Below are 26,957 nucleotides of genomic sequence, written 5' to 3'. Positions count from 1 at the left end.
CTCAATGGTACCAGGTGTCACTCATCTCCAGGTGCTCTGATATGGAGAAGACTAAACTATCTTGTTAGGATCGTTGTTGTTGGATTGATGTCCCACCCCCCGAGAGATTCCAAAGGAAGAGTCTGCTTCAGACCAGGGCGCGATCCCCAGAGGACCTTACTTGTATAGATGGTCACAAAACTTACGGTATTTATATTGAAGTGCCTCATAGGAAGCATTGAGGTTCTCCAACTTGCTCTTTTCCATTTCCAGAGCCAACATGGTCGAGTTATCAACGTTGCAAGGCGCTGGTTTCCTGTGTAGCCAAAGGCATGCTTTTTCCCACGAGTCTAAACATTGCACACAAACAGGCAAGATGGGGGAGGCGCAAGACAGGGTCCTGAGATTACCTTTCAATTTCTGAGAAAAGTCAGAAAGGGGAGAATAGGACCCAAGCTAACAGCTCATTGGCCTGGTTGTTGATGATCATGGGAACGTAGGAGCATAATAGATTTAGATCTGAAAGGGCCCTCAGAGGTCATCTAGATACAACCACCTCATTTTGCAGAAAAAGAAACTGAGACCAAGGGGGGTTAAATGATTTACCCAAAAATCACACAAGGAATACACAGCAGAGTCTGGGTTTGAACCTGAGATCTCTCACTAAACCCAGCTGTTTTTCCATTGCACAAGACAGTAATGGTGACTGTGTGCTGTCATAGAAATGACAGTCACCTCTAATGTTCTGAGAATAGCAACAACCCAAAATACTTTTTTGGGGGTGGGAGGGAAGAAGTAGCGTAGATCCCTTCCAGTCATTTGGAGGCATCACTGGTCAGATGCTTCCTCTCGGACTTTGCTTTCTTCTTGTCTGACCCGAAACAAAGATTTGGAGCCCAGACCCCTCTGGGGACTTACACAGAATGGCCGTCGCCGTCAAGGAAAGCACCAGCATCAGAGCAAAGAGGATGATGACAGCATAAAGGATCCTGAGATTCTTGTAGACTGGCTGTGTCTCTTTCTCTGGCTCTACATTTGGGAAGGAAAGGAAAGTGTCCATGAGAGGCCCTGAGGAAATAGCTTCCAAAGTCAGAACGGGCTCTTCGTCCCTGTTGGAGCTGACCGGATCCCTGTTTGGCCCTTTGTGGACCCAGAAAAGAGTGAAAGCATTGTGTCAGCTTTCCAAGCCTGTTTTCTGTTCCTTCTTCTTTTAACCTTGCCCTTTTTATCTCCCCATGACATCTTACTCCTTCTCTGTCTCTCTCCCTCCTTCTTATATCTGTGCTCATTTATGCAAATCTGATTATTTTTGCATAGACATATCTGTCTGCAGTATCCACATGAGCCCCGTCTAAATGCCAAAACTCCTTTCTGATCATTAAAAATTAGCCATCGTGACTTCTCATAACAACAGCTAAAGTTTCTAGAATGCTTTAAGGTTTGCCAAGCACTCTACATATGTTATCTCGTGTGATTCTCGTAACTGTCCTGGGAGGGAGGGGCTGTTCTCACCCCCATTTTATAGATGAGGAAACTGGAGCGGAAGGGACATATCCAGGGTCACAGAGGCAGGATTTGAACTCAGGCCAAGCTGGCTGCTTAAATGGAGGCAGATCACCTTTATAAGAAGCCTGAAGTTTGCACCCTTCTGACTGATGATCAAGAAATCCAGTGATCACACACAAATCCAGTGAGCACGGCACGAGAGATCAGTCAAAAGCCCTAGAACAATAGGAGAGGGAGCCACCAGCAAAGCTGGTTCTAGAACCAGCACATGGTCACCTCCAAGCTGGACCAGAGATGGGTTAGGGGCGTGTATAGCAAGGTGGATCAAGAGGATGCATAGCCTGTGAGGCTTTTCATCCAGAGGGAGGAAGAACAGATTGAGAATGTCCCAGGATGATGACGAAGCCCATGGGTGAGGACCCTCAAAGCTCTGGGAAGTAGCAATGGGCAGCTCCCAGCATGTGGCTCCATTATGCAGAACTGGACAACTCAGGTCGGGGGATCTGAGGTCTATAAAACTCTGTCTTGAGATGCCACTGAGGACACTAAAGATTCAGCTCCGTGAGCCTCAAAGATCAAGGGAAAGGGGAGGTTAATGCCAGGAGGTGTAGGTGAGCACAGGTGACCCAGGTCAACCCAAGCAGGGCCAGCCACTCTGCCAAAATTTCAGAAGAGGGCAGAGCCTAGACCTAGACCAAAGCCTGACTCAGGAAGTAAAGCTGGAGAGATAACTAATTCAAAGCAAACACTGACCAGTATCAAAAATTATTGTAGATGTAGAGATCCCCCAAAAGGAGTAACTCCCTAAGAACCACAACCAGAGACTCCAAGAAAAAGATAGATTTTCCACAAAGATTACATAAATATCTAGAAGAAATGAAGCAAGACACAAAAAATGGAATAAGATAAACCCACACAAATCCTTGGCATTCCTATATATTACTAACCAAGCCCAACAGCAAGATACAGGAAGAGAAATTCCACTTAAAATTACTGTAGACATTATAAAGCATTTGGCAGTTTACCTGCCAAGACAAGCCCGGGAACTATAAGAACACAATTACAAAACACAAATAAAGTCAGATCTAAATAATTGAAAAAAAACCATTAGTTTCTTGTGGGTAGGCCGAGCTAATAAAATAAAATGACAATTCTACTTAAATTAATTTACTTATTTAATGCCATACCAATCAAACTACCAAAAATTATTTTATAAACTAGAAAAAATATATCAAAATTCATCTGGAAGAACAAAAGGTCCAGAATACCAAGGGAATTAATAAAAGAAATTCTAGGGAAGGTGGACTAGCCATACCAGATATTAAACTTAATATAAGGCAGCTATCCTCAAAACTACTTGGTACTTGCTAAGAAATAGAGGGGTAGATCGGTGGAATAGGTAGCTATCCTCAAAACTACTTGGTACTTGCTAAGAAATAGAGGGGTAGATCGGTGGAATAGGTTAGGTATACAAGACACGGTAGTCAATGACTATAGCCTCCTACTGTTTGATAAACCCAAAGAATCCAGCTTCTGGGATAAGAGCTCACTACTTGAGAAAACTGCTGGGAAAACTGGAAAATATGTGGCAGAAACTGGGCATAGACCAAATTCTGACATTGTATACCAAAACAAAGTCCAAATGGGCACACAATTTAGATATGAGGGCTGATGCTATAAACAAATTAGGGGAATAAGGAATAGTTTATCTGTCAGATTTATGGAGACTGGAGGAATTTACGCCCAAATAAGAGGTAGAGAACAATATGAAATGCAAAATGGATAATTTTGAGTACATTAAATTGAAAAGTTTTTGCACAAACAAAGCCAATGCAACCAAGATTAGGAGGGAAGCAGAAAACTGGGAAAGAATTTTTTACAATTAGTGTCTCTGATAAAGGTCTCATTTCTAAAATATATTGAGAACTGAGTAAAATTTACAAGAATACAAGTCATTCCCCAATTGATAAGTTGTCAGAAGTTCTGAACAGGCAGTTTTCAGATGAAGAAATTAAAGCCATCTATAGTCATATAAAAATGCTCTAAATCACTATTGATTAGAGAGATGCAAATCAAAACAACTCTGAGGTATCACATCACACCTAACAGATTGGCTAACATGACAAAACAGGAAAGTGATAAATGTTGGAGAAGATGTGGGAAAGTTGGAACACTAATTCATTGTTGGTGGAGCTGTGAACTGACCCAACCATTTCTGGAAAGCAATTTGGAACTGTGCCCAAAGGGTTATAAAAATGTTCATATCCTTTGACCCAGCACTGCTTTTAGTGCTGTATCCCAAAGAGATCATAAAAACGGGAAAAGGATCCACATGTACAAAAATATTTATAGCAGCTCTTTTTGTGGTGGCCAAGAACTGGAAATTGAGGGGATGCCCATCAATTGGGGGATGGCTAAACAAGTTGTGGTGTATGAATGTAATGGAATACTATTGTCCTATAAGAAATGATGAGCAGGCAGACTTCAGAAAAACCTGGAAAGACCTATATGAACTGATGGTGAGTGAAGTGAGCAGAACCAGAAGAACATTGTATACAGTAATAGCCAGTGTGTGATGACTGATTTTGATAGTGTTAGCCCTTCTTAGCAATGTAAGGACCTAAAACAATTCCAAAGGACTCATGATGGAAAATGCTATTGACAACCAGAGAAAGAACTATGGAGTCTGAATGCAGAGCAAGGCAGACATTTTCTTTTTTTGTTTTGTTTTGTTTCTCTTTCTCACGGTTTCTCCCATTAAGTATAATTCTTCTATACAATATGACTAATGTGAAAATATGTTTAATAGGAACGTATATGTAGAGCCTATATCCAGATTGCAGGTCATCTTGGGGAGGGAGAGGGGAGGGAGGAGGAGAATATTTAAAACTTATGGAAGTGAATGTTGAAAACTAAAAATAAATAAATTAACCCCACCCCCCCCCACCCCAATAAAGCTCTGGAGGAAAGATCAGAAAAGAAAATAAATAGTCCAAAGGAGAAATAAACATTACCCAAGAAATAGGCTGCTTAGCAGCTAGGGGGCGACACAGTGAGTAATGTACTGGACCTGAAGTTAGCAAGACCTTAGTTCAAATCCAGCCTCAGACACTTACTAGCTGGGTGACCCTGGGCAAGTTACTTAACATCTCTCAGCTTCAATTTTCTCAACTGTAAAATGGGGATATTAACAGCACCTAGTACCCAGGGTTGTTGTGAGGGTCAAATGAAAGGGAAGGAACAGATACAGAAAACAGGAAGAAAGGGGGGCAGAATTTTGTTATTTCTCATACTCAGAGGAAGACTACACAAATGTGGAGGAAAGGGTGGAGGAGCCGGTATCATATGAACTTTATCCGGAATGGACAAAGGACTCAGAAACAAAACAAACTAGTGCAAGGAGGGGAAGATAATGAGAATCTAAGCAGGTGACTTACGTTCGCCTCTTAGACAATTGGGGAATAACTGAACAGACTGTGGTATATAAATGTAATGGAATACTAATTAAGAAATGATGAAAAATATGATGTTAAAGAAGCACAGCAAGTATGAACTGATGCCAAGGGAAGAGAGCAGAACCTGGAGGGTGATTTATACAAGGTTAGTAACATCACAAAAAATCTGAGAGGTTTAAATTTAATATTTTATTTTCCCCTCAGTTACATGTAAAAACAATTTTCAACATTTTTTTCAAATTTTGAGTTCCAAATTGTCTCCCTGTCTCCCCTCATCACATAGACATAGGTTATACATGTGTAGTCATGCAAAGCACACTTTTATGTAAGTCATACTGTGAAAGAAAGCACAGACAAAACCCCTCCCAAAGAAAGTAAAGAAACAGTATCGTGGGTCTGCATTTAGGCTCCATCAGTTCTTTCTCTGGAGATGGATAACACCTTTCATTGTAAGTCCTCCAGAATTGTTTTAGATCACTGTATTGCTGAGCATGGCTACGTTAGTCACAGTGAATCGTTACATAATATCGCTGTTCCTTTGTACAGTGTTCAAAAATTCGAGACAGTTATCGAGTCTGAACAACGCAATGAATAACTGTGTCTATGGAAAACCCATGATAAAGTATGGTACCCACTTCCTGACAAAGGGAAATGCACACACACACACACACACACACATTTACATTTCCACTGTGTAGATTCATTTTGCTTGACTATATTATTTATTACCATTTTTTCTTTTGTTGGCATAGTTTTTAATTAAGGGCACCAAAAGAGAGAGGTTATTAGTGGTGAACTCCCTCCACTCAAAAGAGGGACAGTGAAACATTTTTTAACTGCACAGAAGAGACCAGAAGGAAGCATAGCCAAGCAGGACCATTTTGAAAGTAACATATAGAATTTCTTATATACTGTTTTAAAATAAATTAGAGATTCATAATTCAGAGAAATTTTCTTTTTGTGTTCTTTGTATGTGGAAATAGTTTTTTTAGTGTTTAAGTTAAGAATAAAACAAAAGTAAAAACCAGGCGTTGTGATAGTACCACTTTTACAGAGTCATTTGAGAGGTCATAATGTAAATACAGTCATGTATGATGGTAGGATGAAGGTAGGAAGATTTGGGTTCAAATCTAGCCTCTGACACATATTAGCTGTGTGACCCTGGGGCAGCTTCACTATACCTTAGGTATATCGCAGAGACGATAAGTAACAGATGACTGGCCATCTCATTGTCTCTACCTTCTCAATATCTCCTACATGCACCCTGCATTCTCTACTCACCCAGCCACCCTCATAATTTAGACTCTCATCTTCACTCTCTTGCAATAGCCTCTTAACTGGTGTCCCTGCCTCGAGTCTCCCCCGTCAGCTGCCAAAATGATCTTCCTAAACTGCAAGTCTCCCTTTTACCTCCAGGGTCAAATGTAAAATCTGTTGACAGAAGCCAGGAAGACCCGACAGAGTCAGGATGACTTGGGTTCAAATCTCACGTATGTGACTCTGGACTAGTCATTTAAGCTTAGTGCCTCAGTTCTGTCACTTGTAAAATGAGAAGGGTGTTGACCTCTACAAGATTGCCCCTTCTGACTCTCATTCTGTGATCCTTTGAATTTTGTTCCTCCACGAAATCCTAGCAGTCTTTGGCTTGGTCTCCACAGGTCCCCCTTACCTGCCTCCAGCTGGGTTTCACCTAAACTATTCAAGCTTTGTTGACTGAGGACCCCTGCATGCTAAGCACTAATTTTTACAGGTGGTCATTTCATTAGGGAATATTTTTGTGTGGTGATGACAGTTCATTATGTTGCAAAAAAGCTAATGTGATATTAGGTCAGTTTCCAATAATAGCAAGCTGTGTATTCTCCCAATGCCCTCTGCTCTCATCAGAGCATCATGTTCAGTATTGAGCCCTGTAGTTGGAGAAGGACATTGGTAAGTTGGAGAGCATCCAGAGGAGGGTGACCAGGACTGTACAGGGCCTTGAGCCCGCATCATATTGGAATCATTTGGAAAGACCAGGACACATTTAGCCTGGAGAATGGAAGACTGGGTGAGAAGAGAGACATGGGGAGGAGACATGGAAGCTGCACTCAATCATTCCATGTGGACTATCATTTGAAGAAGGGATTAGATTAGTTCTTTTTGGCCCCAGAGGACAATGAGGGGAGTGGGCAGAAAGGCCAGTTAGGCTTGATGTAGAGAAAACCTTCCTAACACATTGTAGGCTCCCCCTTCAGAGAGGAGAGTCTGCGTGACTCCTCATTAATTATGTTAGAGTGGGGATTCCTTTCGTGTGTGGGTTAGATTTAACAGCAGCTGAAGCTCCTTCTAACCGACCTTCAGATTCTGTGATTCTGTGACTTTTGCTTCCCTACTTCATCCTGTAGGGAGGCAGCATAGCTGACCATGGAGTCAGGAAGACCTCGGCTCAAACCCACTTCTGAATCAGACTGGCCCAAGTACCATCACCTCTCAGTGCTCCAGGAAACTCCCTAAGGCTAAGTTGCAGAGCACGTGGTGATTGGCATTGGCAGAGAGAACTTCCTTACCCAGAGAACAATGAAATTGCAGGTTTTGACCCAAACAATTAGTGAGAGAATATGATGAAAACAAGGATTCCCTATTTTCAATATTTTCTTCTCTCTCTTTCATATTAAGTTCTAAGTTAAATGGAAAGAATGGTTGATGTAACATTAGGGGCCCCATAGGCCAGTTCATCCGCATTCTCCAAGCTTAGGACCTTTTTTCTCTCCGAGGTAGTCACAATGAGGAAGGAGAAATCAGTCTTGTCACTAAGAGATACTTGTCAGGGCTTAGCTTCCATGAACTGATGCGGAGTGAAGTGAGCAGAACCATTGTGCACACACAGTAACAGCAATATAGTACAGCGATCAGTTGTGAATGCCTTAGCTATTTGCAGCAATACGGCGGTCCAAGAGGATCCCAAAGGACCCAAGTGAAAAATGCTACCGACCTCCAGAGAAACAGCTGATGGAGTCTGAATGCAGATCGAAGCATACCTTTTTTCCACTTTATTTTTTAATTTTTTTGAAGTCTGTGTTTTCTTTCATGATGTGACTAATATGGAGATATGTTTTGCATCATTGAACATGTTTAACTTTTATCTAGTTACTTGCTGTTTCTGGGAGGGGGCAGAGGAAGGAGGGAAGGAGAAATTTAAAACTCAAAAATTTTAAAAAGTGAATGTTGAGAGAAGATTCTGGGAAAATGGTGGAGTAGATCAGAAAACTTTCAGCTCTCCAAATTTCCTCCACAAAAAAGACAGAACATTGCCTCAGAGCAGCAGAAATAAATGGGGGGAGGGGAGGAGGGCAAAGAAGTTGTCCTTCTAAGACAATTTGAGAATACCCCTGGAAAGACCTGACTGCCGGGGCAGAGGTTTGGCCACAGTGAAGTGCAAACACCATCAGGTCAACTCTGCAGAATCAACCAACAGCAGGCCCTGGGGGAAGCTGAGTTGAAAAGCAGCCTCAGCCTTAGAAACTTTCATTTTGCTGACAGCGTGTGGGTCTGATGGTTGAGTAGAAGATTGAAGGACCTTCTACTGTCAAGGCACACCGAGCACAGCAGTGCTGGCCAGAGACATCTCCAGCTGTGGCTTCAGGGAGAAGGCGTTGGCACACACCTGGTGAGTGCAGGAACAAGGGGTGGGATCCCTGTTGACTGTGGGCACTTGCAGGAGAGCAAGGTCCCTGGTTTTAGTTCTGGGGCAGAGAGGACAGCTGTAGTTTGCAGCCATGAGAGGGGCAGCAGGGAGCAAGATCATTTGTGAGACACTGTGGCTGGGGGCCCTAGCCAATGGCTTAGGAGTGGAGAGGAGAGTCCAAGGTTGGACCTCACAAAATAACAGTAAGAAGGACCTGAGACTTGGAACATCATTCCCCAAAACTCAAGACTACAACTTGGTTACACTCACAGTTGCTAAAAACAAAATAAAACAATAAATAAATAAACAAAATGAATAAGCAAAGGAAAAAGAACCCAACCATAGATAGTTACTATGGGGATAGAGAAGATCTGGGTTCATATTCAGAGGAAGATAATGGAGCTAAAAGGCTACTACTTTTTCAACAAGAAAAGCACAAAAAGAGTCGTTGGAAGAATTTTAGAAGGACTTTAAAAATCAAGTAAGAGAGATTGAGAAAAATTAGAAAAATATAAAAGCGATTCAAGAAAATTATGAAAAGAAAGTCAACCAACTTAAAATAGAGAATCAAAAACTTAAGGAAGAAAATAATTCCTTGAAAAATAGAATTGGGCAAGGGGAAGCTAATGACATTCTAAGACACTAAGAAATGATAAGACAAAATCAAAACAATGAAAAATATAAGAAAAGGTGAAACATCTCATCAGAAAAACAGTTGATTTAGAGAACAGATGGAGGAGAAATAATATAAGAATAGTAGACTACCTGAAAATTATGAAAAAAAGAATCTTGATACAACATCACAAGAAATTATCAAAGAAAATTGCCCTGAAATTCTAGAACAAGAAGGCAAAGCAGAAATAGAAAAATCCACTGATCACCATCTGAAAGAGATCCCAGGAGGAAAATTTACAAGAATATCACAGCCAAGTTTCAAAGCTCCCAGGTTAAGGAGAAAATATTGGAAGCAACAAGAAAAAAGCCAATTTAAACATCATGGAGCTACTATAAGGATTATACAAAACCTAGCAGCTACTACAATGAAGAACTGGAGGTGTTGGAATACTATATTTCACACAGCAAAAGAGCTGGGTTATGACCAAGGGTAACTTACCCAACAAAATTAAGTATAATCCTGAATGAAAAAAAAATTGGATGTTTAATGAACTGAAAGATTTTCAGGTTTTTGTGACAAAACCCCAGGACTTAAGGGAAAATTTGACATATAACATCTAGGAGAGACATAAGGTAAACATTGAAGACCAATGACAAGGGACTCAATGAGGACAAATCGTTTACTCCATATACGTGAAAATATTAGCAGTACTGTTATGATTGTCATCATTATTTGGGTAGTGTGAAAGAAAGGTTTGGGCTGAGCTGAGTATGATGGGGCAGGGATTCACAGAGGAGTGCAGAGGGATAGGGTAAATAGGGTAAGAAGAATAGTGAGGAAGAATAGCAAGGAGGAAATTACACCACAAGTAATTGTAGCTTAGATTGTGAATGGGATGAATTTACCCATAAAACAGAAATGGATAGCAGATTAAAAATGGAGCTAGGATTAAAACCAGATCAAGGAGAAAATACTGCAAGCAGCCAGAAAGAAACAATTTGAGTATTGTGGAAACATAATCGGAATAATCCAAGATCTAGCATTAAGAGATCAAAGGGCTTGGAATACGATATTCTGGAGGTCAATGGAGCTAGGATTAAAACCAAGAATCACCTACCCAGCAAAACTGAGTATCATGCTCCAAGGCAAAATATAGATTTTTCAATAAAATAGAGGACCTTCAAGTTTTCTCAGTGAAAAGACCAGAGCTGAATAGAAAATTTGACTTTCAAACACAAGAATCAAGAGAAGCATGAAAAGGTAATCAAGAAAAAGAACAAGAAAAAGAAATTTCAAGGGACTTACTAAAGTTGAATTGTTTTGTTTACATTCCTACATGGAAAGATGATGTGTATGATTCATGAGACCTTAGTATTAGGGTAGCTGAAGGGAATATGCATATATATATATATATATATGTTTATGTGTATATATATATATAAGTGAATGTGTATGTATGTATATATGTATGTGTATATATATATATATTTATAGAGAGAGAGAGTGAGCAGGCACAGGGTGAGTTGAAGATGAGGGGAAGATATCTAAAAGAAATAAAATCAAATTAAGGGATGAGAGAGGAATATATTGAGAGAGGGAGGTAGGGAGAGATAGAATGGGGTAAATTAGCTCACTTAAAAGTGGCAAGAAAAAGGAGTTCTGTAGAAAGAGAAGAGAAGGCAGGTGAGGGGGAATGAGTGAATCTTGCTCTCATCAGATTTGACCTGAGGAGGGAATACCATACATACTGAATTTGGTATCTCACCCCACAGGAAAGAAGGAGGAAGAAGATACAAAAAAGGGGGGATGATAGAAGGGAGGGCAGATGGGGGTGGAGGTAATCAAAAACAAACACTTTCAAAAGGGGACAGGGTCAAGGGAGAAAATTCAGTAAAGGGGGTTGGGTTGGGAAGGAGCAAAATATAGTTAGTCTTTCACAACATGAGCATTGTGGAAGGGTTATACATAATGATACACATGTGGCCTATGTTGAATTGCTTGACTTCTTAGGGAGGGTGGGTGGGAAGAGAAGAGGGGAGAGAATTTGGAACTCAAAGTTTTAAAAACAGATGTTCAAAAACAAAAAAAAAGTTTTTGCATGCAGCTAGAAAATAAGATACACAGGCAATGGGGCATAGAAATTTATCTTGCCCTACAAGAAAGGAAGGGAAAAGGGGATGGGAGGGGAGTGGGGTGACAGAAGGGAGGGCTGACTGGGGAACAGGGCAACCAGAATATATGCCATCTTGGAGTGGGGGGGGGAGGGTAGAAATGGGGAGAAAATTTGTAATCAAACTCTTGTGAAAATCAATGTTGAAAACTAAATATATTAAATAAAAAAAAGTAAAAATGAAAAAAAAAAGCTAATTGGAAACTAAATAATCCAATCCTAGAGAGTGAATGGGTCAAAGAACAAATCATAGAAATAGTCAATAATTTCATCAATGAGCACGACAACAATGAAACAAAATACCAAAATTATGGGATGCAGCCAAAGCAATACTTAGGGAAAAATTTATATCTCTAAACACTTACATCATTAAACTGAGTCAGAGCAGAGCAATGAATTGGGCATGGAACTAAAAAGGATAGAAAAAGAACAAATTAAAAATCCCCAATTAAATACTGAACTGGAAATCCTGAAAATAAAAAAAAGATTAATAAAATTGAAAGTAAGAAAACCATTGAACTAATGAAATCAAGAGCTGGTTTTATGAATCCCCCCCCAAATAAACTATTGGTTAATTAGATTTTTAAAAAGAAAGAAGGAAACCAAATTACCAGTATTAAAAATGAAAAGGGTGAATTCACAACCAATGAAGAGGAAATTAAAGCAATAATTAGGAGCTATTTTATTCAATCATAGGCCAAGAAATCTGACAATTTAAATGAAATGGATGAATATTTACAAAAATATAAATTGCTCAGGTTAATAGAAGAGGAAATAGAATACTTAAATAACTTTATTTTAGAAAAAAAATTGACTATAAATTGTTTGATTTCTTCATTGGAAAACTGCCTGTTCATATCCTTTGACCATTTTAGGGAAATGCAAATTAAAACAACCTTGAGATTTTATTTTATATCTATTACATTGACTAAAATGGTTGAAGGGGAAAGTGACAAATGTTGGAGGAATGTGGAAAAATTGAGACACATTCATTGTTGGTGGAATTGTGAACTGATCCAACCATTTTGGAGAGCAGTCTGGGTTTCAATGAGGATGAACATAGCATGAAGGTCAGCTACCTCACTGATGGTAAATTCTTCATCTTGAGAATGTTGTAAGCCAAGACCAAAGCAGAATTACACCCACAGAGTTATTAAGCTACTTATACCTTTTGACCCAGAAATACCACTACTATTCCCCAAGACGAGTGGGGAAAAAGGAAATAAACCTATGTATTCCTGAATGTTTATAGCAGCTTTCTTTGTGGTGGCAAAGAACTGGATATTACAGGGAGTCCCGTCAATTGGGGACTGACTGAACAGGTTGTGGTATATGATTGTGACGGAATACTACCGTGCTGTAAAAAATGATGAGCTCACTGGTTTTAGAAAAAGATAGAAAGACTATGAAATAATGAAGAACAAAATGAAAAGAACCAAGAGAACCCTGTATACAGTAAGAGCAATACCATTTTAAGAACAACTTCGAGTAAGTTATTTTGACTATTATAAGTACCCAAATTAACTATAAAGGACATATGAAGAAAGACACTACGTGCATCCAGAGAAAGAACTGATAAATAGAAGCATTTATGGAATAATTTTTTAGAATGCATATATATATATATATAATATACATACATATAGACACACCCACCCACACCTATTTGTTTCTAGTGGTAGCCATCTCTAGAGTGGGGGGGGGGGGAGAAAAAAACAAATTTACATGATAATTTTGTTGTGTATTTGAAAGGAATAGCAAGTTGTGCATAATAGTTGTGCTGTTTCATGTGAATTGTCTTTTTATTGTATGATGTTATGGAAATGCTTGTTTTATTCCATAAATTTAAAAATAAAAGGAATTAAAAAAAAGAAATTGAACAAGTCATTAATGAACTCCCTAAGAAAAAAGTACTAAGGGCCAGATGGATTCACAAGTAAATTCTACCAAACATTTAAAGAACAATTAATTTCAAACCATGTAAACTATTTGGGAAAATAGGTGAAGGAGTCCTACCAAATTCCTTTTATGACACAAATATGGTTCTGATACTTAAACCAGGAAGAGCCAAAACAGAGAAAGAAAATTATAGACCAATTTCCCTAATGAATATTGATACAAAAATTTTAAATAAAATTTAGCAAGGAGGTTATAGCAATTTATCATCAGGATCATACACTGTAACCAAGTGGGATTTTTTATCAGGATTGCAAAGCTCATTCAATATTAGGAAAACCATCAGCCTAATTGACCATATCAATAACAAAAACAACAGAAGCCACATGATTATCTAAATAGATACAGAAAAAGCTTTTGACAAAGTACAACACCCATTCCTATTAAAAACACTTGAAAGCATAGGAATAAATAGAGCTTTCCTTAAAATGATAAATAATATCTATCTAAAGCCATTAGCAAACATTATCTGTAATGGGGATAAGCTAGAAACATTCCCAATGAGATCAGGAGTGAAGCAAGGATGCCTGTGTCACCACTATTATTCAATACTGCACTAGAATTATTAACTATAGCAATAAGGGAAGAAAAAGAAATTGAAGGAATTATAATAGGCAACGAGGAAATAAAATTATCACTCTTTGCAGATGATATGATGGTCTACTTAGAGAATCCTAGAGATTCAACTAAGAAACTACATGAAATAACTAAAAATGTTAGCAAAGTTGCAGGATATAAAATGAACCCACATCAATAATCAATATCTCTATATATTACCAACAAAGCCCAGCAGCAAGAAATAGAAAGATAAATTCCGTTTAAGATAACTATGGATAATATAAAATATTTGGGAGTCTACATACCAAGACAAACCCAGGAAGTATATGAACACAATTACAAAACACTTTTCACACAAAGTCAGATCTGAACAACTGGAAAAATATTAATTGCTCATGGGTAGGCCAAGCCAATACAATAAAGATGACAATTCTACTTAAATTAATTTCTTATTTGATGCCATAACAATCAAACCATCAAAAATTATTTTATAGAGATAGAAAAAATCATAACAATTCATCTGGAAAAACAAAAGGTCAAGAACATCAAGGGAATTAATGAAAACAAATGTGAAAGGAGGTGGCCTAGCTGTACCAGATCTCAAACTGTATTATCAAGTGGTAATCATCAAAATTATCTGGTGCTGGTTAAGAAATAGAGTGGTGGATCAGTGGAATAGATTAGATTCTCAAGACTCAGTAGTAAATGACCATAACAAACTAGTGTTCGATAAACCCAAAGACCCCAGCTTTTGGGATGAGAACTCACTGTTTAATAAAAAACTGCTGGGAAAACTGGAAAAAACTATGTCAGAAATATATAGAGAAAATTGATTCAAATTTATAAGATTGCAAGTCATTCCCCAATTGATAAATGGTCAAAGGATATAAACAGGCAGTTTTCAAATGGAGAAATCAAAGCTATTTATAGTCATATGAAAAAAATGCTCTAAATCATTATTGATTAGAGAAATGCAAATTAAAACAACTCTGAGGTACTACCTCATACCTATCAGATTGGCTAATATGACAGAAAAGGAAAATAATAAATGCTGGAGAGGATGTAGAAAAATTGGGACTCTAATGTACTGTATCCATTAAGAATGTGTAACATACGTGAAACTTGTGTTGGTGAGTGAACCAAGAAAGTCAGTATAAGTTTAGTGTGGTTTAGGTGAAAGTAAGGCTCTTGTGGCCATTGAGGAAGAGGAGGAAGGGGAGGAAACAAAAGAAAATTAGAAAGACCCCAGGATTTAGATTCCAATGGCCTGTGTTTGAATCATAGCCATGCTCTGTGTTACCCATGAGATGTTGAGACAAGGCATCTTACCTTCCTTGGTCCCCAAATCTCTAACTGTAAAATGAGGGTTTGAGGCTAGATCAGGGGTCCTCAACCTAACTGCCCCATGGATAGATTTCAGGGAGTCTATGAATTTTATTCAGAAGAATTAATCTAATCATTAAGCATTTCCTTTAATTATAAACATAATCAGGAAGATGCTATTCTTAGAAGAGCCCATAGGTTGCCAAAGGAGTTGATTACACAAGAAAGGTTCAGAATCCCAGGACTATACCTTATAAAATAGTGCAATGGACAATTTCAGAGGATACGAGGAAGACCTTTATGTGACTGGTCCTTCATTCTTGAAGAGGACAATGAGAACAGGAAAATAATGCCAAAACTTGCAATTGAATTGGATTTGAGTGAAGGAGGACTGTGCAAAGTCACAAGCCTCACTTTCTCCTTCAGAGCCATCGGGGTGAGGCGGCCAGACACAGATCAGGACAGCTGGAGATGGCCCCAGAAAGACCTGTATGAACTGATGCAGGGCGAAGTGAGAAGAACCAGCAGAATAGTTTATACAGCGATAACAAGCTGATAGAGAAAACCACTCTACAGGAATTTAGAACGCTGATCAATTCAACGATAAATCAAACGTCTGAAAGAATAAAGATGAAACATGTCACTTCCTGACAGAGAAGTTGTTTCAACAATCCGGCTAGCAGCTTCTGTGGGGGTGTAAGATCCACCCACAGCCAGCACCCAGAAAGCTGCCAACAGCACAGGTTCTTTTGATCTGCTTAACTAAGGAAAGCAAGGTGGAGGGGTTGACAAGCTTACTTTAATTCAGCATACAATATCATTCACTTAGTTCAGGGGAAAAAGCCAGCACCTGAACTTCAGAGCAAATTACAAACAAAGTCAAACATCAACAGACAGACCCAATACAATCCATAGTTACCAACATCTAGGTTCAGCCTGGGAGCTCGGAACGAGGGCTGGCCCAGAGTCACACACGCCACCACTGCTGTGGTAAAGAGCTCCAAAGAACAGACAGCCAACCCCTGGTTTTTATATCTTTTTCAGCATCAGGGGTGAGTCACACATGCAACTCAACCACGTGACCTAGAATCGTCACAAAGAGGCGGACTTAAACCCACATGGTCTAAAAGCCTCTGCTCTCCCAGACATGTAAACCAGGCCCTTCCTGGAGTTAGCCCCACCTTGGGCCCCACCTTAGTTGCCAATCCACACCCACTAAGGTTTTACACCTAATAGGGGTTTGGGCCTGGGGCTTAGCACCTAGTAAGGCTCAGTGAATTACTCACAGGGAACAAAAGCCAAACTCTTCAAGGGCACTTGTTGAACTAAGTGCTAAGGAGGCCATTTTGCTTACCAACACAGAAGTGAAGAATTTAAAATGTAGAAAGAAATGGACATGGCCATTGTGGCAGTTTGTGTGGTTAGATCATGTAGATACATACTGAGGAATTTTCTAAGAAAATTTGCTTACTCCAGGGAAAGAATTGATGTTGTATAAATACAGACTGAAGTATAATATTTTCTCTTCCTTCCTTCCTCCTTCTCTCCCTCCCTTCCTGCCTTCTGCCCTTTCTTTCTTTCTTTCTTTCTTTCTTTCCTTCCTTCCTTCCTTCCTTCCTTCCTTCCTTCCTTCCTTCCTTCCTTCCTTCCTTTCTTTCTTCTTTCTTTCTTTCTTTCTTTCTTTCTTTCTTTCTTTCTTTCTTTCTTTCTTTCTTTCTTTCTTTCTTTCTTTCTTTCTTTCTTTCCTTCCTTCTTTCCTTCTTTCCTTCTTTCTTTCTTTCCTTCTTTCTTTCTTTCTTTCTTTCTTTCTTTCTTTCTTTCTTTCTTTCTTTCTTTCTTTTTTTCTTGTCTTCTTGCACAAAAGGACTAATATGGAAATGTTTTACATGATTGCACACATAAGACCTATACCAAATTGCTTACTGTCTCAGGGAGGGGGGAGGGGAGTGAGGGATAGAATTTGGAACTCAAAACTCAAAAAAACATACAGCAAATGTTAAAAATTGTTTTTACATGTAATTGGGAGAAAATAAAATGTTGTTTTAAAATTGCTTTATGAGGGAAGCAGATTAATTTAAAAATACCTGATTTTTGAAAAATTTTGAAAATAATTTAAAAAATAAAGGGTGGGGTGAGACCTGGATTAGAGAATCTCTAGGGTTCCTTCAAACTCTAAATCCTGTGCTCCTATGAGATTAGGATACTAACAGCCATCATTTAAATAGTCCTTAAAGCGTATCTCATTAGATTGTCAGGACCGCCTTGTGAGGTCAGTACTACCGGCATTATACAATGAAGTAGGATTTGAACTCATATCACCCTAACAGTCCAGTTCTAGCTCATCTTGATCCATTAGCTGACACACACCCTACTTCTCAGTGTTACAAAATAAACAGAAGATACTGAGGGGGAAGGATCAGAAAGGTGGGAGAGGTAGATAGAGGCCTGGTCACATCCCTGCTTTGCACAGCTCTCTTCTTCTCTCTTCCTCTTCAGGCAAGCCAACTGTCACCCTCCAGTCATTCCCAATCTGTACAGAGGCAGCTCTGCCTCTCTCTAGGGTAGTTCCTTACCCTGGAATGAATGCATGGTAAACCTTTGAAATTATCCAGGATAAGGCTGGGCATTAAGCTACTCACTGGGGGTTCTTTACCTGGGGTCCCCAGACCTCAAAGGGGTCCATGGAGAGATTTCAGGGGGCCCATGAACTTGAATGGGAAAATTACACTTTTGTTTTCACTAATATCTAATCAAAGTTTAGTATTTACTTCAATTATTTATAAATATTATTCTGAGTAGAGTTCACTAGATTGCCCAAAAGGTCCAGGATGCAAAAAGGCTAAGAACTCTTGCTGTAAACCCTAAATGCGCCCTTCAACATCTTGAGATATTTTACCACATTCCTTCGAGTCTGCTGAAGCAGCTGCTGGTGCAGTGGGCAGAGCAAGAAAACCTGAATCCAAATGCAGTCTCATATACTTCATAGCTGTGTGACCCCGTGCAAATCAATTAACCTCTTTTCCCTCAGTTTCTTCAACTGTAAAATGTGGACAATACCAGTGTCTACCTTGCATGGCTGTTGTCAGGATCATATGAGATAATTGTCAAAATTTCTTAGCACAGTGCTTGGCGCAGAGCAGGTGCTGTATAAATGTTTATTCCCTTCCTCCCTACCCTTGTTTTCTAATCTGACCTTGTCACTGCCAGGAAGCTATTTATACTTCAAATTCCCTTTAAGGTGACAAGAATTTATTAAGTGTCTACTGTACATAAGGCAATGTACGAGGTGCTGGGAATACAGACAAAATTAATTTTTACTTAATGTCAATCTGCTCTGCCTGGATCCCATTTATTCAGAATTTCTCTGAGTGTATCTCCCTAGCTTACTAGTTAGTCAGCATAGGGTAGCCGTGCCCACTGGAGACAGATCCCCACACCAGGCACTAGGGTCAGACTGGGAAGTAAAGAAAACATCAGCCTCTGTTCCTTCTCATCCTCGTCCTTTGTGTCGGAAGAGCCTTGGCTGAGATCTCGGGAGATGAGATTTTAGTCTGAATAGTAAAATGTAGCTCAAGGTTTGCCTAGGAATAGAGCAAAGAGAAGGAAGAAGAGCTGGGGGACTCTCATACTCACCCACTGACCTTGGGGGTGGTTTTCTCATATGAATGTTCATATAGATGTTCTCAGTGTCCATGGTCCTGACTTGCACGATGCCAGATGCAAACTTTAGGCTCTTAAGCCCTCAAAGCTTAGTAGGAAAAAGGGGGGAAGTTGGTGCTTTGGCTTGGCTAAAAATACTCCCGCCAAAGAGGATGTGTGTAAATATGCATGCTTATCTGTGGTCTCGTGGACATCCAGTAAGTATCAAATCAGATCAGAAAGAAAACAGTCAGCACTATTTTAAAACATCTGGCAAAACTGGATATGGGAAACCATAACTGCCACTTCTATTCTGCTATAGGGCTGGCAGATATGTGGCATTTTCCCTGGACCCCATAGAGCTGGAAAGGAAGGTGAGTAAAGGAGAAGCTCTGCACTTGAACCTCCGAGGGTGGGGCTGGACTAGCTTCTTGAGGAGCAGTCTCTGAGTAAGGGACAGGTGGTGCTCTCAGCCCTGAGCTACTATTCTCCCTTTTAATCCCCTAATCAGGTTCTCCATCAAGGCTATGGGTATTCCCAATAAAGGAATAATTTATCATGCTGGCTTATACTATCATTTCCATGAGATTCCAGTCTTCCAAGCTTTGTATGTTCCAAAAGGACCACTCACTCACATGGTAACTCACAGTACATTTAGTGGATGGAGTCCTAAGTAAACATAATATGAACACCCTCCAGTGGCTGACCCAGCTGCTTTTAGAAGGGCCCCAAATCTCAATTTTCCATCATCTATCTCCTCTCCTGTTCGAATTGGCTTTCTCAACTTCACCAATGACTTGCTACACTTGTGGCTTCCATCTTCTCCCATCTCTTCTCTCATCTTCAGTCTCTCCTTATCTCTATTACACACTCAAGTGTGCCTCACTCTGAAACAAAGCTTCACTGGATGCCTCAAGCTATCTCTCTTTTCACTGTCAAATTTCTAGAATAAATTAGCTAAATCCAGGTGGTCTTAACTCCCTTACAGCCACCACCCTCCTCAGTTGCTTGAAATTTGGCCTCTTGCCTCACCTCTCAACAGGAAATTGCTTTATCTGAGGTTACTAATGATCTCTTTAAAAAACTTTTATTCTTATGTTTTCTTCATCGGCCAATATATCTCTTTCCCTTCTCCACTCAGAAAACAACCTCATAACAAAGTGTAAAATAAAGGAAAAACCAGTTTAGCAAAATTAACCTTAGAATCAAACATGTCTGAAAGTCGATCTAATGTTCCACAAACAGTTTCCCGCCTTCTCATAGCTTTTCTTTGGGGCTCATCTTGGCCACAATTTAGCAGAATTGAGCAGTTTTGATTGTTCCTTTCAATGACATCATTCCAATCATTATGTGCATTGCTTTCCTGGCTCTCTTTACTTCACTTTGCATCAGTTCTCACAAATCCTCCCATTTTTCACTGAGTTAAACATATTCATAATTTTTATAGCATTATAATATTCATTACATTTATATGCCACAATTTGTTTAGCCATTCCCCAGATTGATGCGCATCTACTTTGTTTATAATTCTTTGCTACTACAAAAGCATTGCCTTAAATACTTTGGTTTATAGGGGACCTTTCCACTTTTCATCACCGGCCTCCTTGAGGTCTATGCCTGGCAGCGGAATCACTGGATCAAAGGGTATGGAGCTTTTGTTCACTTCCTTTGAATAATTTCACATTGCTTTTTAGCATGATTGGACCAATTCACGACCCCACCCATGGTATAGTAGTATACCTGTTTTTCCGTAATGGACCACTAGGTGACACAATGGATGGAGCTCTGGTCCTGGAGTCAGGAAGACTCATCTTTATGAGTTCACATCTGGGAAAATCAATGTCAGTGTCAAACCAAAGGAGTAGAAAGTGTCCAGGAGAAGATGGTGATCAACAATATAAAAAAAACAGAGTGGACAAGGAAAATAAGGCCTAAGAAAAAGCCATCAAATTTATTAGTTAAGAAATTATTGGCTGCTAAGGGAAAATTGTTCAGTTGTTTCAGTCATGTCAGACTCTTCATGATCCCATTTGGGGTTTTCTTGGCAGAGATACTGGAGGGGTTTGCCATTTCCTTCTCCAGCTCATTTTACAGATGAGGAAACTGAGGCAAACAGGGTTAAGTGACTTGATCAGAGTCACACAGTCAGTAAGTGTCTGAGGCTGGATTTGAACTCAGCACTTCCTGATTCCAGGCCTGGCACTTTATCTATTGTGTCATCTAGCTGCCCTCTGTGAAGGGGAATAAAGTGTAATAAGCTCACAGAATTAAGAGAGAACCAGAGTATGAAGAGTTCCAAATGTCAAATGAGAGAGTTTTTATTTTATTGAGAGAGCCACTGGCAGTTTTTGATCAGGGTCAGCTTTGTGTTTGAGGAATATCACTTTGGTGGCTTTGGGTTGGAAAGCAGAGAGACTGGAAGCAGGGGGACCAAATCAGAGACTGTTGCAATATTCTGCATGTGAGGGGATGAGGGACTGAGGTCTGGCTGCGGCCGTGGAAGTGAAGAGAAGCGCGGGGCTGGGAGAAGTGTGAAAGCAGAATTGGTGAAACTTGGGGCGTGTCTGGGTGCCATGGGTGCGTGAGAGAAGAAAGAAAAGACTGATTCTGAGGTTGCCAGCCTGGGGGACTGGAAGGATGCTGGTGTGCTCTAGACAGAAATGACGAGGTTAATAAGAAGAGGGGGGTTTGTTGGTTTTGTTTTGGTAAAGAGAACACATTCTGTTTGAGGCAGGTTAAGTTTGAGATGTCCAGTTGGAAATATCTAATAGGCATTTGGGAGTGCAAGAATAGAGGCTTAGAGAGAGGTTAGATATAGGGCTTTGGACATCATCTGAATTGCAATGTTAACTGAACCCATGATGATTGTGGAATCACCTGGTTATATATAGAGGGAAGAGAAGAGGATCCAGGACACAGCCTTGGGGGACCCAGATGACAACCAAAGAGTAGCAGATAGGTAGAAGGAGGACCATGAGGGAGTGGTGTCAAGGAAACTCAGGGAGGAGTAAAGGTGGATGATCAACAGAGTCGAAGGCTTCAGAGAAGAGGAGAAGGAGGAGGTTTGAGAAAAGGACACTGGATTTGTCAAGAGATCATGGTAACTTTGGAGTGAGTAATTTCAGCGGGAAGAGTATGGCTCCTCAAGGTTTCTAAAGCACGTTTTCTTCAATAATCTTGTGAGGGAGGTGGTGTGAGTACAGTTTTTCCCTTTTCATGAATGAGGAAGTTCAGGCTCAGATAGTTTGATATAATCTAGTTAGGTTCCCTTTCCCCAAAGGGAAGAAATAACCAGAATGACTAAGGAAATCACATGTGAAACCACTGATACCAAGGGATTCTGCCAACCCTTGTGTTGGTTTTCATCTGACGCATCATGATGGGGATATTCTGAGGAAGATGGGGTGTGTCTGCTTACCCTGGATTGGCGCATCTGTCAATGGTTTTGGCTTCCATTGCCTATGTCAAATATCAACCCCCAGGCTCCTACTTTCCTGGGACACTCTGAAGTTCTGGATGGGAATGGTAGGCTGGAATCACCCTTTGTGCAGCTGCATCCCCAGAAGCAAAAGCAATAGGGAGACCCTGGATGGTGGAAGGAGGTGGTTGGGCATATATACCCTTCATGTATTTTCTGCAGTGATTCACAGGATCCCCAAATTTCAGATTTGAGATGGACCTTAGAGGTCACCTAGTATAATCCCAGCCACAGCACAGCTGAAAAGAGGCCATTTGGGTTTTCCTTGAAGATCTCAAATGACAGGGATCTCACTACCTGCCAAAGTAGCCCATTTCACTTTGAATCACCTCAACTAACTAGGAAATTTTTCCCAATATCAAGGGTAATCCTCACTTTCGGCCTTTATTTATAGTTAGTTCTACCCACTGGGACATTTATGTGGTGCAATGGATAGAGTTCTGGGTCTGGAGTCAGGAAGATTTGAGTTCATATCTGGCCTCAGACACTTACTAGATTTGTGACCCTGGGCAAGTCACTTAATCTCTGTCTGTCACGGTTTCCTCTTTGGTGAAATGGGGATGATAACAGTAGAGCCTATCTCTTAAGGTTGAGAATAAGATGAGATAATGTTTATGAAGTGCTGGACAAACCTTAAAGCATTAGATGAATGCTAAGTACTGTCATCCTTCACACAGTTTGTAGCCATCTCACTTGGTCTCTTCTGGACACTTGGCAGCTTACCAGTGTCCTCCCTAAGATGTGTTACCCAGAGTGAAACTTACTGCTCTTGACACAAATGGAGGATAACCCGATGACAACATCTTTTTTCTCATATATACTAACAGCAAACTTTCTAATTAGATCAGTTGATTGGGAGGCTCAGTTTTTGACCTTAAAAATCTAAGGCTGGACTGGCAAAGGTGAATTGATTTTCTCACTGTTCCACAACTTCCTGACATGTCCACCTCCCCCTTAGCCCTCCGTAGGGGCTCCAAAGACAGTCCTGGCCTGCTCTTTCACTCAGGTCTCTGGCGTCAAGTGGGAACCTTGAGACCCACAGAACTGTCCAACTTCATCCCAGAACTTCACAGGACAGAAAAAGTGATAGAGACATCTGGTGTGTGTGTGTCCAAACATCTTAGATCACGAGCTTGAAGATAGCTTTGGAAGAAAGAGGAGTAAGAGGCAGAGGCTGAGCAAGCTTTACCTTCTGGTCCTCAGGAGGCTTGGGAGGTAGGCAGGGACTAAAACTGGGTTGGTATGAGCCAGAGTCGGCCTTTGGCTGCCTGGTGAGAAGCTTCCTGGGAACTGGAATGTGTGGCACAAGGAGACTGCTTAGAGCCTCAGAAAAGAAGGACTTTTCTTTCTCTCTCCATCTCTGATCTGATCAGAATGAGAGACAGTCCAGGATCCACAAGGAGGGACCAGCTGCAGGCAATGGGAATACCAGTGTGAATGAGTCTGGAAACAGAGATGGACGGACTGTGATGAGAAGGAAAATCAGTGCAAAGGAGTGGAGGTGGGAACTCAGGTGAGGGGGGACCTACAATTTAGACATCTCAGTTCTGCAAAGATGCAATCAGTCCTCTCAGAATGAACTTTCCATGCCTGCTCTTTTGAACTCACACTTTCACTTGTCCCCTGAAGACCTGGAACTGACACCTGGATCAAGGTGGGAGAGTGACCAACTCAATGCATTTCTGAGTATCCTAGATTTAGAACTAGAAGAGGCTCAGCATTCCAGGTCAACCCTCTCATTTCACACACAAGGCAGCTGAGACTACGGTCTTTCCCCAAGATCACAGAGGTAATACATGGAACAGGAATGATTCGAATCCAGGTCCTCGGACCCAAGATCTAGGGCTCTTGTGACTCCTTCACATTTATTTCTTAAGTAATTGCTATGTTTCTGGCATTGTGCTGTTTGTTGGGGATAAAGACAAAAGCAAGAGTCCTGCCCTCCATGAGCTTCCATTCTACTGGGTGAAAGAACATGTACACAGATAAACCAGGGTAAAATAGATGCGCAATCTTGATTTATTTATTACGGGAAAGTATTAACTCAGGGCACCAGAAAACATCCTCCTACCATTGAAAGAAAGCAGGGTTGCTAAGGTAGGGAGAAAGAACATTCCAGGCAGGGGGCACAGCCAGTACAGATGCACAGATGGAAGGGGGAATGTCCACAGGGAATACAAAGTGGAGTTTGGCCTCATATATGCAGTGAGACATAAGGCACAAAGCCAAGCACGTGCTTCTCTTTGGCCTGCCACGTTCCTTTGGTCCTTGGAAGGAAGGAAAGAAGCATTTCTTAAACATCTACTATGTGCCAGGCACAGTGCTAGACATGTTACAAATATTATCTCATTCAACATTCAGAGCAACCCTGAGACGTGGGTGCTGTTATCACCCCCATTTCACAGTTGAGGAAACTGAGGCAGTCAGAGCTTGTGATTTGCTCAGGGTCACACAAGCTAGCAGTATTAAAGGTAGGATTTGAATTCAGGTCTTCCTGACTCCTTATTCACTGTGGCATCTACTTGCCCCCTTGGGCCAAGACAGGTAGGAGGAAGCAGGTGTGTCCGTCTGCCAGAAGGTAGGGAGGGTGTCATTTTGTCCTTATCTGCTTCCTGCTTAGGAAGCCTCTATATTTGGCCACTTCCTCCAAGTTCTGTGTCCCACAGGCCTCACTGACAGTGAGCCCAGAAGTAAGCTATAATTTAATTTAGGCCTATGCTTGAGCTCTCCAGGGCTCCCATTCTCTGCAAAGCATTTTTATTTTTTAAAAATTTAAAAATTTTATTTTCAGTTCCAAATTCTCTCCCTCCTTCCACCCCCTCCACCCACTCAGAAGGCAAGAAATATGATACCCATTATACATACATATTTCTGCATTATCCGTGTTCTGGAAAAAAGCAAGAAAAATAAAGGAAAAAATATGCTTCAGTCCTCACTCTGATCCATCAGCTCTCTGTCTGTCGGTGAATAGTCTTTTTCGTCATGAGTCCTTTGGAGTTGGGGTAGATGATTGCGTTGATCAGAGTTGTTAAGGCTTCTGTTGTTCATCATTGTTCTGATATTGCAGCCACTAAATACAGTGTTCTGGTTCTCCTCATTTCACTTTCTGCGAAGCATTTTTTAATTGATCGTAGATACTTTTAATAGTAAAAAAAAAAAATCATGTATCTGAGTAGAGCAAGTTGAAATGGGGCAGAAAACCTTTTGCAACTTCTTTTCTTTGTTCTTAAGGGATATTCACAAGATGTACTCGAGCCACTCCTAACCTTCCAGACTATTTCTCCTATTCTAATATGCTCCTGAGGGAAGCCCTTTATTAAGCCCTTTCCAACTTCCTTTTCTGTGTAGTCTTCCACTATTAAAATGGAAGGTCCTTGAGGGCAGCCTCTGTCTTTCCTTTTATTAGTATTTATGGACCCAGGAATTCACTCACAATCTGGTATATGCATGCTTAGAATGGAGGCTGGAGGCTTGGCAGCTAAAACCTGTGGGATCTGCTTAGCTCTCCATCCTGGAACTCAGACTTCTGGATGGCCGTCAGGGACCAATCACTATCTCCTTGCAGATGCTGTTCCTTCTGCAAAGCATTTTTAATGAGGATTTTAATGATCTTGCAACCACCTTTTGGCTTCTTCATCTGATAGATTTTTAACATTCCTTTTAGGGCCTACTTTCCAAGTTCCCACATGAATTAGCAGGCTGGGGTTTCCCAGAGGGTACCAGATTACTTTTCCCCTTAGAGTTCTAGAGAGAATCTTAAAGAATAGCGATTTCTAGTAGTTGCTCATGAGCCCCTACCAGTGTACTCTCTATTGATTATCAGTCAAAGTTAATTAGGTTTTAGAATGGGGATTTACTAAGTAGGTGTAATAGGGACAGCTGTTGGAGGCACAGTCTGTACTCTTCCCTTGCACACATAAGCTCCCTTTGGAGAGTAGATTAGCTCTTAAAGAGTATACTTGTTAAAGGGTAAATACCCAGCTCCTGGTCACTGGAAGTCCTTTCTCCCTTCATGAGTCCTCACAGGGTTCTCCTTAGGTGTAGCTCTTTGCTGGCCTTGGAGGATCAATGCCTTAGAGTGTTTTCAGCTGATCCTTTTCTTGCCCTCCTTCTCTGGTGGAGGGAGAAGTTGGTTTTTCTTCGGTGGGTCCAATTTGTCATATGCTGTTTCTCAGCTCTTAATGCAGACTCTGCCCTTAACTGGTGTCGATGCTCCTTGGGTGTTTGGGTTGTCTATGATCACGTTAACTGAGGGTGGGCGGGAACCCTTTGCTAGCCTGAGAACCATGGGCACATTTCATCTCTTTGAGACTCAGTTATCTCATCTGTATAATGGGAAGCATAATCCTTGTAGTGCCTGCCTCACAAGAGAGGTGTCAGGAAAGCGTGAACTCACTTCAGAAATGTGGGAATTATTATTGTTGTTTTTTATGGTGCTTTAAGTTTTCACACTACTTCACATATACACACCTACACATCTATCTATCATTCCCCTCTCACCTTCAGCTTTCCTAGATATAAAATGAAGTGGGCGTACTAGATGGTCTGATGGTGGGATTTGGAGCTCAAACAGACTTGATGACTTCCCAGCCCATCTCTTCTAGCTCTAGTAA

The 26,957-nt window shown here is 40.6% G+C and overlaps 1 protein-coding gene across 3 annotated transcripts in view; it reads right to left on the bottom strand.

Moving 5' to 3' along the window:
• LOC118844892 (C-type lectin domain family 4 member F-like) overlaps window positions 1-18,983 on the bottom strand; it is a 31,375-nt gene extending 12,392 nt beyond the window's left edge. Inside the window, exons 1-3 of one of the 3 annotated variants that reach the window (XM_036752903.1) lie at window positions 18,861-18,983; window positions 898-1,008; window positions 186-329 (exon numbers count right to left, since the gene is read on the bottom strand). In XM_036752903.1, coding sequence (XP_036608798.1) covers window positions 186-329; window positions 898-1,008; window positions 18,861-18,921 — 316 coding nt within the window. In that variant the 5' untranslated portion in view covers window positions 18,922-18,983. Of the gene's footprint in view, window positions 1-185; window positions 330-897; window positions 1,009-11,755; window positions 11,792-18,860 lie in introns of those variants that run through there. The other 2 variants (XM_036752904.1, XM_036752905.1) reach the window with 2 other exon arrangements.
• Window positions 18,984-26,957: the final 7,974 nt, after the last annotated feature.

This window comes from Trichosurus vulpecula, chromosome 3, assembly GCF_011100635.1.
Source record: "Trichosurus vulpecula isolate mTriVul1 chromosome 3, mTriVul1.pri, whole genome shotgun sequence".
NCBI classification, from domain to species: domain Eukaryota; kingdom Metazoa; phylum Chordata; class Mammalia; order Diprotodontia; family Phalangeridae; genus Trichosurus; species Trichosurus vulpecula.
Note: the sequence above shows the minus strand (reverse complement) of the source record. Positions and strands in the feature narration are given on the sequence as shown.